The 14,089-nt window shown below is 46.6% G+C and overlaps 1 protein-coding gene across 6 annotated transcripts in view; it reads left to right on the plus strand.

Annotated features, from left to right (window-relative positions):
- DPF3 (double PHD fingers 3) overlaps positions 1-14,089 on the plus strand; it is a 251,902-nt gene that overhangs the window by 128,551 nt on the left and 109,262 nt on the right. For all 6 annotated transcript variants that reach the window (XR_005055733.2, XM_036997693.2, XM_036997581.2 and 3 more), the window contains exons 4-5: positions 3,313-3,440; positions 10,430-10,525. Coding sequence is in view for 5 of the 6 variants with exons in the window: in XM_036997693.2 (XP_036853588.1) it covers positions 3,313-3,440; positions 10,430-10,525 (224 nt within the window). In the remaining variant the exon portion in view is untranslated. The remainder of the gene's footprint in view (positions 1-3,312; positions 3,441-10,429; positions 10,526-14,089) is intronic.

The raw sequence follows: 14,089 nt of genomic DNA on the forward strand, positions 1-14,089 counted from the left end.
TGCATTATATTTCTATTGGATAGCTCTACTGTACCATTAAAATAAAAATTATTCAAACTTTGATAGTAACAGCATGTAGCATTTATAGGGCACCTAGAACATCCCAGGTTCTTTTGTATATATGATCCACTTTTGATCATACAGAGGTTTGGAATAGAAAAATAAAATAAAATTAAAGTTTAGAAGCTCATTTCCCACTGTTTCACACACTCATTTTCTGGTGGATCTTTTCAGAGTTTCTTTATGCAGTGTATTACTGTGTTTAGTTCTCACACTAACCCTATGAAATAAAACTGTGATTGTCCCCATTTAACACATAAGGAAACAGAGACTTACGTTTAAGAAACAAACTTGTGGTGCCTGAACATGGCAAGCCTAGGGCTTGACTCCAGGACTGTCTGGAGGCAGAACTTCTATGAGCCAACGAAATGTTTTGGTAATTAGGTAAGAATGATGCCACTCCCTTTCTCTGTGACCCTGGGAAAGTCTCCTTACCCTTGTGCGCTCCGCTTTCCTTGTTAAGGGGTTGGGGTCTGAACTCTGTTGGAGGTCCCTTGGAGCTCTTCGCATGTAGGGGGCCATTACACTGTCCCCATGTCATTTTCATTTCCTTCTTGATTCTTCTACGGTGCCCATCTGGCAAGGGAGCAGAGGACCAGAAGAGTAGATTGAATTATGGGAAAGGAGGATGAAGGACTATATTTAGCAGGAGGAAGGAATAAGAGCAGGAGGGGAAGTGCACAGCTGATGGGAAGTTCTGTGTGGGGTCAGTCCTTTGCAGAAGGGTGCTCGCTGCTTACGGCTGTTCACATACAGCGGAGTCTAGAGCTGTGACACGGACCTGCCTCAGCTTCAGCAAAGATCAGCCTTTCATCTTGAAATATGAAAACTCTGGAGACAGTCTAGAACTGCAGTGACAATGTGCAAAGGTTTGGAAAAGGACTTTTCAAGGGAACCAAAGAGAGGCAAGGTGAAGTCTGTACAACCCTGAGATTAGGTGAAAGGGTTCTGGAGGCAGATTGGGGTCAAGGCTGGACTTATCCCTCCCCAGCTGTATGATATTAAGCAAGGTCTAGACCTCCCTAAGTTGTAGCATCTTTATCTGTGTAATGAGCTAGTAACTGAACTTGCCTTTTGGGTGGCAGTGGGGATTAAGCGATACACTGCAGTAACAGTCGTCACATTTTGAGTGTTACTCTGTGCCAAGCCTGTACACAAACATATCAGCGCTTATGGGGGTTCAGCCTGGGCCTGCAAATTCCTAATAAGAATGCAACAAGTGGGGCTCTTGTCATGATCTTAGCAGTGTCTGGAAAAGATCATTTGGCTGCATTCTTGTTCTGCTGTGTGGCTTTCGGTGAAGTTACTTAACATCTCTGAGCCTTAGGTGACCCACTTGTAAGAGGAAATATTAAAGCAGATGATCTGTAAGGCCTTTTTCAGCTTTAAAGTGCCGTGCAGTTCTAGAGAAAGGGTAAAGGGTTTACTTAGTGTTGAGAAGGCTAAGTGCAATACTGAAACAGGAGCTTCAGATATATATATATGATTATTATAAGTTTGAGGGATGGTGACCAGCTGTTCTCTCTTGATGGAGGGCAGGACATGAGACAACCTGCTTTAATTGTTTTAGATTAGATGTTTGGAAGCCTTCTGTGATCAGGAGAAAGAGTGAGGTGTCATGGGAGCTGACTCTGGAGGTACCTGCTCTGACCTCATTGAAGCGGACAGTTGACTATTTTGTTGATGCTAAGCTTAAGTGTAGTTTCATCACATAGGCCTCCTCTAAGCCCCTGACCTAAAGTAGAACCCCACTATATTCTTCCTTTACATTTCACTCTGTTGGTTTCTCCTCTGCATTTAGGATGCTTTGTAATTGCTTATTGATTTTGTATTTAGCGTTTATTCTTTGATTCTAGATTGCAAACCACCTGAAGGCCTGGACTGTCTCTGGTTCATCTCCTGTGTGTCTAGTGGCAGCACAGAGGATGTCATGTAGGTGCTCAGTAAATTTGTGAATGAATAGATGGCTGGAAGAGTTCAGAGAGGCTTGGTTTGTTGGTAGTGCTTCTTTGTGGAGGTGGGTCCTCTGCTTTGCTTGTTTTGATAAGAAAAATCCTAAAGACCTGTGTCTCCAGGGATTTTAGATACTGTTTTTCCTTCCCGCTATCTCCTGGAGGCTGGTCATGCATGGGTGTGCGCTTCTTTAGTTTTAATGGGACACTGGACTGCCCTTCCTTGTGGACTGCTTACCCCACATCTGGTTAGGGTGGTGATGGAAGGGGTACATAGAGGTCCATTTGAGTTGGAGTAAATCCCAGTGAATCAGGGCTTGATTGCACTGGTTATGTTCCATTTGCTCTCCTAGATCCACTTTTTGTCCTTTACACTGCCCTGTGCCCAGGAAGCTGACCGCAGTGTGCTCACCATGAGGCTCCCTTGCCTTGGCCAGTGGGAGGGCAGAGCAGGAAGATGAGGGAGGAAGGAGAGCGGGGCTGGGCTCTGTGTTCCTTGCCTTGGGTCTTTCTCTCACCCAGGAGTTCACAGAGGCAGGACTCCCCTGGCCCAGGCCACAGGTTTCCTCGGGGCTCTGCTGTGGCCCTCCGTTGGGGTTCTTGCAAACAGCAGCCTCTGTCCCTCCAGGACCAGCAGTGGTAAAGACCCCTCTGCCTACTCCTGGGAGAGCTCGCAGTCTGTTCCCTTTTTCCCTTCCCTTGGCTTCAGAGGCCTTTGCCTCCCTGGTGAGTGGGTGGGTATAGCCTCTCCAAGGTTGAAATAGCTTTTCATGGAGTGAACTGGGGCTGGGCAGCCAGTATGGCCAAGGAGAGGTCGTGGAGTTGCCAGACAAGGGCTGGGGTAGAAGGAGAGGGCAGGAAGACTTGAGGCCAACATTGGTATACTGCTCAGAGCTTGCAAAGCCCTTTAATGTAAAGGGACATGTTTGTGCTCACAAAACGGCCCTGTGGGGCACTGGGCATTGTGACCCTCACTTTGTAGGTGCAGAAAAGGGCTCTGGGGTCCTGGAGTGTCTTGCTCAAAGCCACAGGGCCAGAGAATGGCAGTGTAGGCCTGAGACCCAGGCCTTCTGCCCCCATGTCCGTCTGGCGCCCTTTCTGCCCTGCCTCTGCCGTCTCTGGGATGCAGGCAGGGCTGGAGCTGATCTCTGGGGTTGAGAACTGGAAATGGATAAGCTGGACCCAACCCCAGTGTTCTCGCTGCAGATGGAGGAGCGAGCGCAGGCCGTCTGCGTTTTTATGCCCTTCCTGCCCTCCTGGGTCTAGGGCCTGACCTTGCTTTTCCGTCCTTGTTTTTTAGAAGTGGAGCTGCCCCTGAAGAAGGACGGGTTCACCTCTGAAAGCACCACCCTGGAAGCCTTGCTCCGCGGTGAGGGTGTAGAGAAGAAGGTGGATGCCAGAGAAGAGGAAAGCATCCAGGAAATACAGGTATTTTGTGCCTGCCGTGGGGGATGCCACCGGATATGGTCATGGTGTCTCCAGGACTCTCGCACCGCTTGGGCCCTCCTAAGGGCCAGGGCGGGGTCTCAAACTGCCCCGTAGCACTGTTGCGGGAAACTTGCAAATTCTTTTCTGATTTATCCTGCCCCCAAAAGGCTGTGCTCCTTTTCTTTGATCTCTCTGTTCATCCATCATCATCATCAAGGCGTATTTTTTGAGCATGCTGTGTGCCAGGTACTGTGCTAGGTCCTGGGGACATGATGGTGAGCAAAGCAGATGGAATCCTCACTCGCCCAAAGCAGGCAGTCCCCAGTTCAGGCTGGAAGGCGTGGGGTTGTCTGCTTCGCCTCACCCGCTTCCTCACCCCAACCATCCTTTCCCCCGAGGCTACTTTAGAAGTCACCCTCAGGCAGGGTTTGTGGCTCCTGTCCCTGTTGGTTCACCATCCTCTGTTCATAGCATCAATAAGGCTGTCACCATGCAGGACTATAATGGTGCAAATTCAAGACCATTCCTGATTGACTTGTCTTGAATCCCCATTGTTAAATACAATGGTTGGGACAGAGTATTGTAATAATATTAATTAATAAAAATATTGAACAATAGTATGAATAACTAAATGTAATTGAATAATTACAGTTAAGATTTATATTTTGTTAATACATATTATATAACATTACATATTTATTAATTTCATATCCAATTTAATATTTTCATATTAATTTGCTAACATAATTAAATTATAGCAGTTAAATTTTTGATTTGCTTCATAAGTACCTCCAGTCTGTGAGGTCCATTGAGTCGGGGACCATGCTGTTCACCAGAGTACCCTTGGAGCCTTGCGTGCACCCAGCAGAGTCACGTCTCAGTAAAGACATTGAATGAATCAGTGCATCTGGCCTCCTTCTCTGTTCTTCCTGTGTTCAGACATTTGGTCACATCTTTTCCATGGAACAACATGGCTTCTAGTTGTCCCTGCCTCCGCTTCTCAGAGCTACAGCCCTACTACTAGTTCTTACTAACTGTAACCTTTGTATGTCTGACACACCTTGGAGCCAGCTTGCACTCCTGTCTTTGTCTTGCACCCAACATCCAATTCGCCAGGACTCCTGTTGATTGCCCACAACATAAATCCAGAGCATAGCCCTTTTTGTTTACCATGTCTGCCGCTACCGCCCTGATCCAGGCCGTCCTCATCTCTCGTATGAATTGTTGGCAATGGCTTGCTAAATGGTTCCCTGCTAATGGCTGAACATAAGCCTTTAAAATATTAAGTCAGATCCTGTTTTCTTCTGCTCAAAACCCTGCAGTGGCTCCTGCTCTCCAGAGTAAGAGTCAAGGCCCTCTGCCTTCCCTGACTCAGCGGCTTCCTCTTTTCCGTGCTCCCTCTGCTCCAGGCCTACAACCTTCCTCAGCTTCTCAGACCCATCAGGCGCACTCGTGCTCTGGGCTTTGTGCTGGCTGCCTCCTCCGCCTGCAGAGTCCTCTCCCCAGGCATCTCCTTGGCTCCCACCCTCACCTTCTTCAGCTTTCTGTGCCTGTCTCTTCCTTAGGAAGCCGACCCTGACCACCGTATGTGATGCTGCAGCCTGTGCTCTCTGCCCCCCAGATTCTCTCACTCTGCTTTCCTTTCCTTTCTCTTTTTCCCATAGCTTTTATCACCATCTATCATGCTTTGTGATTTACTGATATACCACATTATTGTTTATTTTCTGTTTTCCTCTAGTGGAATAGAAACTCCTCAAAGGCAGGAGTCTTTGTCTTGTTCACTGATATCTCAAGCACCCAAACAGTGCCTGGTACATAGTAGATGCACAGTCCATATCTGCTGAATGGATGCATGAGTAAACAGTTGCTGTGCGTTGCCCTGTCGCCAGTCCTTTCCCTCCTGAGTGTGTCCTACCCTGCGGACTGACCTTTCATCCTGAAATAAAATTCTGCTTGTGTCACTATCTTGTTTCAAAACTTAGCTAAAACACTTGTTTCCTACTAAATAAATCCAAAATGATGTGACCCTGGGCCTCCCCTCTCTGCTCTGAATCTAGTTTTCAGGCTCATTTCCCACTACTCTGTTTCTCCCTCTCTTCTTCAGCTTCTTCCCTCCCTGCCTTTGCTCGCCCTGTGCCCCTTCTCTGGTGCACCTCTTCTTCCATCTCCATGAGTACAAATTCCACTCTCCTATTAGGCTCTGCCCTAGTACCACCTGACCCGTGAAGCCTTTCTCGATCTGCTTGCCCCCCACCAAGCTCGGTAGAGGGATCTCTTCTTGTTGCTGACACCTCAGGCACCTGGCACTTTCTTCTTTAAGGTTTTTTCTTCTATGTATGTATTACTCCCTTTCTCCTAGTTTTTGGATTTTCAGATATTTGAAGTCAAGTCTGTCACTCTGTGTTGCTCATTATTGTGGTTTCAGTGAATCAGTGAGTGGGACAGAACCATGGCCCAGAAGCCTTGCCCTAGAGACCCGTAGCGCTTTGCCTTTGAAGCTGGTGGTAGGTTCATGCTCTTCTCTGGTAGCACTGGGCCAGTATGTGGGTTGTCACTGTTGAATCGTCATCATCACCATCATCCCCAGTGTAAACTGAATGTCTGCTCTGTGAAGAACAGGGCTCTGCCATCCGCTGTGCTAGAAGCCAAAACCAGGACCATAAGCCATATGAGTTGGCATGTTTTTGTTTGCTTTATTAAAATAAAGTACATGTGTAGTAAATGGACTATTTCTGTTAATTTTTTCATCCATTCATTTGACCAAAGCTTATTGAGTGCCTCCTCTGGGCGGGCACTGTGCTCAGTTCTGGGAAGACAAGCCAAGAGAGAGCTGTTGTGTCTGCTCATACTTATATTCTAGTGTGATGCACAGAAAGTAAGTAAACAAAGAAGAAAATAATTGCATTTCAGGATAAATGTCATGAAAAGAACAGGGCATGAAGATTCAGTATAAAAGGACAGACAGATTCTAGGTAGTATCTTAAAGGAGACAAGGTTTTTAACCTCAGTCCTGTGGGATGAGAAGGGGCCAGCCAAGTAAGGATCCCAGGGAGAGCTTTCTAGGCAAAGAAACAGTGTGCTTTCAGGCCTCGAGCTAGGCCTGAGCTCAGAGTGTTGAAAGACATAGATCAAGAACTCATACAACTCAATAATAACATCAGTCAGATAAAATAGGCAGAGGACTTGAATAGACATATTTCCAAAGAAGACATACAAGTGGCCAACAGACACATGAAAAGATGCTCCACATCGCTAGTCATCAGAGAAACGCAAATCAAAACCACAGAGATATCACCTCACATCTCTAAGAATGGCCACTGTCCAAAAGACAAGAAATAACAAGTGTTGGTGAGGATATGGAAAAAAGGAAACCCTTCTATGATGGTGGTGGGAATGTTAAGTTGGTGTAGCCACTGTGGAAAGCAGTATGGCAGCTCCTCAAAAAATTAAAAATAGAGCTACTGTATGATCCAGCAATTCCATTACTATGTACCTACCAAAAGAAAACAAAAGCATTGATTTGAAAAGATATATGTACCACTGTGTTCATTGTAGCATCATTTACAGTAGCCCAAATGTGGAAACTATCTAAGTGTCCATTGATGGATGGATAAAGAAGGTGTGGTAACATACACAATGGAATATTACTCAGCCCTACAAAAGAACAAAATCTTATCATTTGCAACAACATGGATGGACCTTGAGGGTATTATGCTAAGTGAAATAAGTCAGACAGCGAAAGACAAATACTGTATGATTTCACTTAAATGTGTAATCTCAAAAACAAAATAAAACAAAACCCACACTCAAAGATACAGAGAACAGATTGTTGATTTCCAGAGGGAAAGAGGATTGAGGGGGGCAAAATGGATGAAGGGGATTAAGAAGTATGAACATAAGTTAGGGGGATGGAATGTATAGCATGGGGAATATAGTCAATGCCATTGTATTAATTTTGTAAGGTGACAGATGGTGACATGATTTATTGTGGTAACCATCTTACAGTGTGTATGAATATGCAATCACCATGTTGTGTACCTGAAACTAATAAGATATTGTATGTCAGTTATACCTCAATAGAAAAAAAAAAAAAAAGGACAGAAGGCTAGGACATGGTGTCAGGGAGAGAAGGGCCCAGGATGGAGTTGTCGGGCTGGGCAGGGCCAGACCACCGGCCTCTGAGTACATGGAAGTGGCACCTTATTTCATGGGAAATGAAGAAGGACACTGTTTGGAAGATTTTGTGTTTCATGAAGATCTCTCTGGCTGCTTCAGGGAGAGGAGGCTGGATGCAGGGCCAGCAGTGGGAGGAGGGAGAAGAGTGTGGAGATTTTTGCAATGTTCCAGGACAGAGATAATGGAGTCTTTAAAAAAGAATTCCTTTTTTTTTTTTTTTTTTCAAATGCAGCCACAAACCACTGTTATCATCACCATAAAGGCTGTTTAGAGTTACAGGGAGAAAAGTTATTTTAAAATGTGTTTATTTTCCAGATAATGTCCTTGGACAGGGAGTGCAAGTATGTTACTGAGGGACCAGCTGCATCTCTAGCTAGACACCCCTGCCCTCCATCCCTAATCGAGGATGCCCCCTCTGCTCCCCGAGCCCTGCATACAAGCTTTGTTTGTTAGGACTCTTGGCTCCTGCCAAGTTTTGTAGAGAGGCTTTTAGTGTCAGGGCCATGTCACAGGAAATGCAAACACACCCGGGTGGCCGCTGTCACATCTGCAGCCTGGAGCACAGACCAGAGGTTCTAGAGCACAGGGAAGCTGATGGGAGGAGGAAGGGAGTTTTGAGTCTATCCCTGGACCTTGAGGCCACGAGGTCTCACCAGCCCTTCGCCCTCAGCCAGGAGTCCGTACTGCAGGTAATGAAAACGCGAGAGTGGAGCCAGAGTTGTACTGAGATGCCGGAGGCAATGACCTTTAATTCAAGGCACTTGGAACTTATTATCATTAAATGACTTCAAGACCCAGACGGTTTGCAAGATGGCTGTACAAACAGCAGCAAACAACAGCTATAGTTACAGCACTTCATACTGCCCTCTGTCTATTCAGCAAAGGCTGAGCGCAGGGGACTTGTCATCGTCCTGACTGACTCTTATTCATGCTTGCGCCTGCGGTTCAGGGAGCCAAGGTGCAGGGAGGCCAGGAGGCTTGCTGTGGACCTGGGCTGGTGTTTCCTGCTGCAGGCCAGAGGGCCGTCCAGCAGACAATGCTACGTCTCTGGTAGATGGCTGTGGCTGGCCCAGACACCCACAGGTGCTGTCAGCGGATGGCTTCCAAATAAGCCAGTAGAGAAGCCAGGGAAGAATTTGGCTAGCTTGACTTCTTTGTGGGGTTTGGTAAGCAGCAGCATCCCAACCCCTGTGGTTAGAACAGAGAAGACAGGAACAGTGGGAGAAGGTCCTGGAAACTTGGTCCTCGGACAGGCCGGAGGCCGCAGGAACAGTGCTGGCGATACCCCGTGTCAGTGCCATGTGCGCTGCTTTCTGTGCCTTTTTGTCGGCTGTGTGATCACACAAGGATGTGTGGATGCTGTTGTCCTGTATAGACAACATGGTGCTTGCCCACCCTGCTAGCCTCAGCTATGTCAGTCTCCCCACTGGGCCTCTGGCTCTGCTTGTGATGGCCTCTTTCTGCTCCCTGGACAAGCCGTGTTCTTCTCCCCGCCTCAGGGAGTTTGCTTATGCTGTTCCCTCTGCCTAGAATACTTGCCCTTCCTGCCCCCTTCAGTCCCCATTCCCAAAGTTAAGTCTTTGCTTATCCTTTATATGTGAACCCCCTTAGGTCACTTCCTCAGGTAAGATTAGTATAATTCCCTCTAATGGCCTCTCTGAGCAGCTCAGACTTGCCTGTCGCTGTTTTTACAGCAGTTGTAATTCTATGGCTGTGTTTGCTGTGTAAACCTGTCCTCCCTTCACTATACAGACCATTTGGGGCCAGAACTGCAGCCATTTTGTGGCTTATCTAGCACAGCACCTGCTGTGTAGTCAGCCCTAGACCAGTGTTTGTTGTTTGAATAAATGAGTGAATTCTTATTTTATAACTGGGGATACTGAGGCATGAAGAGACGATGACTCACCCAGTGTCGCACACTGAGCACATGAAGAAGCCCCCAGGACCCCATGCCCACTCCCACTCCTGGGGCTCTGTCCTCTGCCATAATCTTCTCTCTCTCCCTTCAACAGTGAGCTACACACCTTACCCTTCCTCCCCTCCCCTACAGGGAGTGAAGTGCTCAGGTCCCTACAGGAAGGGTCTGCCATAATACACCTTAGAATCTTGAGACACAGGGCTGAGAAATGAATGGGAAACTGAGCTGCTTAACCTGACCGCGTTGGCCATGGGTTTGCTGTGTGACCTTGGGTAGCCAAGAGAGTTTTCAGCCTCAGTTTATTCACCTGTAAAATGGAAATTGGATTCTCTGCTGCAGTGTGACTCATGGGGCTATTGGAGAGAGATAATTAAATTTATGATCTTTAAGCTCCATTACAAGTAATGTGCTATCATGAAAATTCATCTTCCTTGGGAAAAGAATGATTATGAACAACACATTAATGTCAAATTCTGGTCAGATGAACAAGAAGTTAACTTGTTTTCATCAAAAGGGCAGGGTTTCAGAATAACAGGAAAAATTACATTAAGGAAAGTAAATTTTGGCAGACCATCTTGGGTCCACATAGAAGAGTGCCCCTACCAGAGCACTATCTGTTTAGAAAATTCTTCTTGGGCACAACAAAGAAAAAAAAAAAGGAAATGTTCAGTGTTCTGGTTGGACCTGGTTGGAAGGAACCCAGGATTTAAGAGGAGCTGGTATCACCGAGAGCTCAGACTCCGGGCAGCTTCTCGGGGATGCTCCTTCCCAAGGAGGGGGGAGCATCTTCACTTTGCTAAAACACAACAACAAAACAAACACCCCCCAAATTACCCCCTGATGATTTTTTCCTTTGAATTTTATCTCTCAACCCTTCTATTTATTGTCATTTCAGAGGGTTCTGGAAAATGATGAAAATGTAGAAGAAGGAAATGAAGAAGAGGATTTAGAAGAGGATGTTCCCAAGCGAAAGAACAGGACCAGAGGGCGGGTAAGCTGGGGCTGCGTGAGGGGGGAAGAGACCAGGGAGGCCGAGGCTGGGAAAAAAATCTGGCCCTCAGGTTCTAAGTCCCACTGCAACCAGTAGAGATCATATCCATGGTCTTCCTTCCAGAATACCCACAAAGGAAAACTCCAGAAGAGCCCTGGTCCCAGGTGATAGCCTGCAAGTTTAGGGCTGGCAAGAGGAAGAGGCAGCAGACAGTGCCTGGAGGGGACACTGAGGGTCTGGGGAAGGTTGGGGTGGGGTTCAGGTGAGGGTGGGGAATGAGGAGAATATGAATGTTGTCCCCATTACTTGGTTGTAAAAGAAGGCTGAAAGTTTCCTGTCCCTGGGGCAGCCCCAGAATGACAAGGTCCGGACACCTGCTTTGGGGTGCATGTCTCTAGGCAGAGAGCAGGGTCATGCTGGGAAAGCATGGGGCCACAGCCAGAGGTCCCTGAGTGGGCAAAGCAGGGGCTCCGGAGGCTTGTGGTCCTGGAATGTGGCAGAAAAGGCCAGAAGCCTGGGGAATGTTAGAGGGGAAATCCATGGTAGAAGAGTGGTCCTTGAGGGGAGGGAGCCAAGTCTGGGGGCTTGCTCCCAGGCATTCAGGTTGCTGCCCAGGGTCCTCATGTTCAAGCCCAAGTGGGCTTTGGGTGGTCATCTTCACGGGTCTGCCAGGGCGTCTGACAGCAAGTGGTGAAGAGGGGCCTCCGCAGGCCAATGCTGCTTTCCATCTGGCTCCGGCAGGCTCTAGGCAGGGCCTTCACCTCTCCCCCAGATAAGAAGCCAGTCCTGGGTGCTCTGTGGGTTTGGATCCAGTGGTGGCTGTAGTGCGCCTCTCTATTCCCCTGTTTCTTGGGCCTTGTGTATGTCAGAATCAGCAGGAGAGCCTATCAAAATGCAGGTTCCCAGGACCCATTCCCAGGAGGTCTGGCTTAGGAGGACGGGGGTGGGACCTGGGAAGCTATGTCATAAGCAGTGCCTACGTGACTGGTTCTGCCCACGCTGACCTAAGATGCTCCGACCTGCTGACGGGCGGGGGCCTCAGGCAGGGCAGGGCAGCCCTCTGAGGCTGCGCACCTCATATAGTGGCCACCCAGCTTCAGCAAGGGTCAGTGTTTTCATTATCTTGTTTTCTCTCTTCTTTACTCCCGCTTTTTGTTGGTTTGTATATTTAAATTTTGGGGAATATGTGAATACAAGTCCTGGACATTTTATTATTTAACCTGCACATACCCCAATGTATATCTCTAACAGATATCATCATCCTACCAATAAAAATAACAACTAGTCTAATATCTATATCCAGTCTCTGATCATTTCCCCCAGATTTTCTCAAAAATGCCTTTTTACAGGTGGTTTATTTGAAACTTAAGCCTCTTGTATTCTAAAGCATACCTTCTCTGTGCTATATCCTACCACACAATGTATTTTTTTTTCTCGATGCCATTTATTTGTTGAAGCACTTGGGCAGTTCATCTTAGAGGATTTCTCACATTCTAGATTGGGTGGGCTGGTAGCATTTAATGTGTCCCTGTATCCTCTTTATTTCCTGAAAACTTGTGGTTTGATGAGAGAGATTTGGTTTGACTCAGGGTATTTATGTCTGTATGGAAACCTTTTATTTGGTAGAAGAAGAATCTTCCTAGGTGGTGATGTGTGCTTATTGTGCCATGTCAGGGGACCTCTGTTGTCCAGTTTTTCTGCTTTCACTGGTGAAAGCTGATCACAGGATTTGGGGCTGTCAGCCTGATGTCTCCTTATGAAGTACCCCATCAAGCTTTTATCCAGTTGTTGTAGCAGCCACTGACGAACTTGCCTAGACTCATGACTTCACTGGGAGCTCCAACATAATGAATATCCAGTTCCATTATTAAAGGATGCTTCAGGACGTGGAATTTCTGGGCCTTGTGTTAACTCAAAGGGTTGTGTGCCTACGGGGCTCCCTTAGCCTAAACCAAATTTACTCAAGTAGATTGTGGAGAATGGTCCTCTTCATATCTTCTCCACTCCCAACCTACATATAGACAACTGAACCCCCAGTCGGTGGATGTGAATTGGTGTTTTTTCTCTAAGAACACCAACAACAGAGGTAGCAGCCATTTATACTTGCTGGGCACCCCAGTAATGTCTACACTTGACAGTGTGATGAGGCTCCTTACAGTAAGAGCCACCATGTAGACAGTGACGACTATGTAGTTTATACTGGGGTCTCTATTTCTGCACTCTCCTTTATGGCAGCCCTTGTCTGCATGTGGCTGTTCAGCAGTTGAATGTTGCTAGTTCAAATGAAATGTGCTGTAAATGTAAGAGACACACCAGATTTTGAAGACAGTGTGAAAAGAGTGAGCATCTCATTAGTATTTTTATATTGATTGTATATTGAAATGATAATAGTTTGAATATATTGGGTTAAATATATTACTAAAATTAATTGTACCTGTTTTTACTCCTTTTTAAAAATGTGGCTACTTGAAAATTTAAAGTGACCTGTTGGCCAGCCCTACTTCTTCCATTCCTATTCCTGTAAGCTGGTATTAAATAACTCGCCCAAGTTGATCCAACCTAGTAAAAGAGAAGCCAGGATTTGAACATCAGGTCTATGCTTTGAAGCCAGGTTTCTGCCTTTTCTACGAAGTCATACCTGGCCCAGTGCCCTTCATGTGGTCAATGACCAGTTTGTTGAATGAATGATTGAATGATGGAAAAAAAGGAAAGTTACATTTCAACTTTGTGGGAGGTGAAAGAAGGCCTGAACATAGTTAGGGAGTTGGATGGGACCTAGGCTAGCTCTGGGCCTCCTTGATGCTGGCCATGGTGCAGTTGAATGGTTCCAAGTTGTGCAGTGACACTGTGGGTGTGTCCCCCATGGTGGGAGCCAGGGGTGGCCTGGGAGGGTGTGATGAGCTTGAGTGTGTGAGGCTGCTTCACCCACACTGCCAGTTAAGATGCCCTTTGAAGTGGCCTATTCAAGCTGCTGCTGGTTTCTAGAGAGCAATGCTCCCATTTCTACTGTCAGGACTGAGAGGCTGTCTCACCTCATGTGGTCCTTGGTCTATAGCATTAGTATCGCCCAGGAACTTGTTGGACATGCAGGACCCCCGACCAGACAGGTCCCTAGATGGACTGAATTAGAAACTGCACTTTAACAAGACCCCCAGGTGCTTTGTGTGTGCCTACCGAGGAAGCTAGGGCTAAGGTAGTGATTATAAGAATAGCCTCTGCCTTTTTTGAACTATGAGTTCAAATCCCAGCTCCACCACTTACTAGATTTTGGGTGAATTATATAACCTCTGTGACCCAAACCAAAATATATAAGTAGGCCTCAGTTTCTTCATTATTAAAATGGGAGTAATAATACACAGCCAATTTGAGTGCTTAATAAAGGCTAGATATTATTAAGAGGATGCAAGCAAAGGGAACAACTCTCAGAGTGTTGACAATGGAGACTCCCTGTGGAGTGAGGGAAATTCAGACCCAACAATTATTAATTGTGTTTATGGTACCTTTAGCCCAAGAAATTCAAGCTCTTTAAAATACGTAAAATTCCTGTAAGTCATCCATGTGAGT

This window comes from Manis javanica, chromosome 8 (genome assembly GCF_040802235.1).
Source record: "Manis javanica isolate MJ-LG chromosome 8, MJ_LKY, whole genome shotgun sequence".
Lineage (NCBI taxonomy): Eukaryota > Metazoa > Chordata > Mammalia > Pholidota > Manidae > Manis > Manis javanica.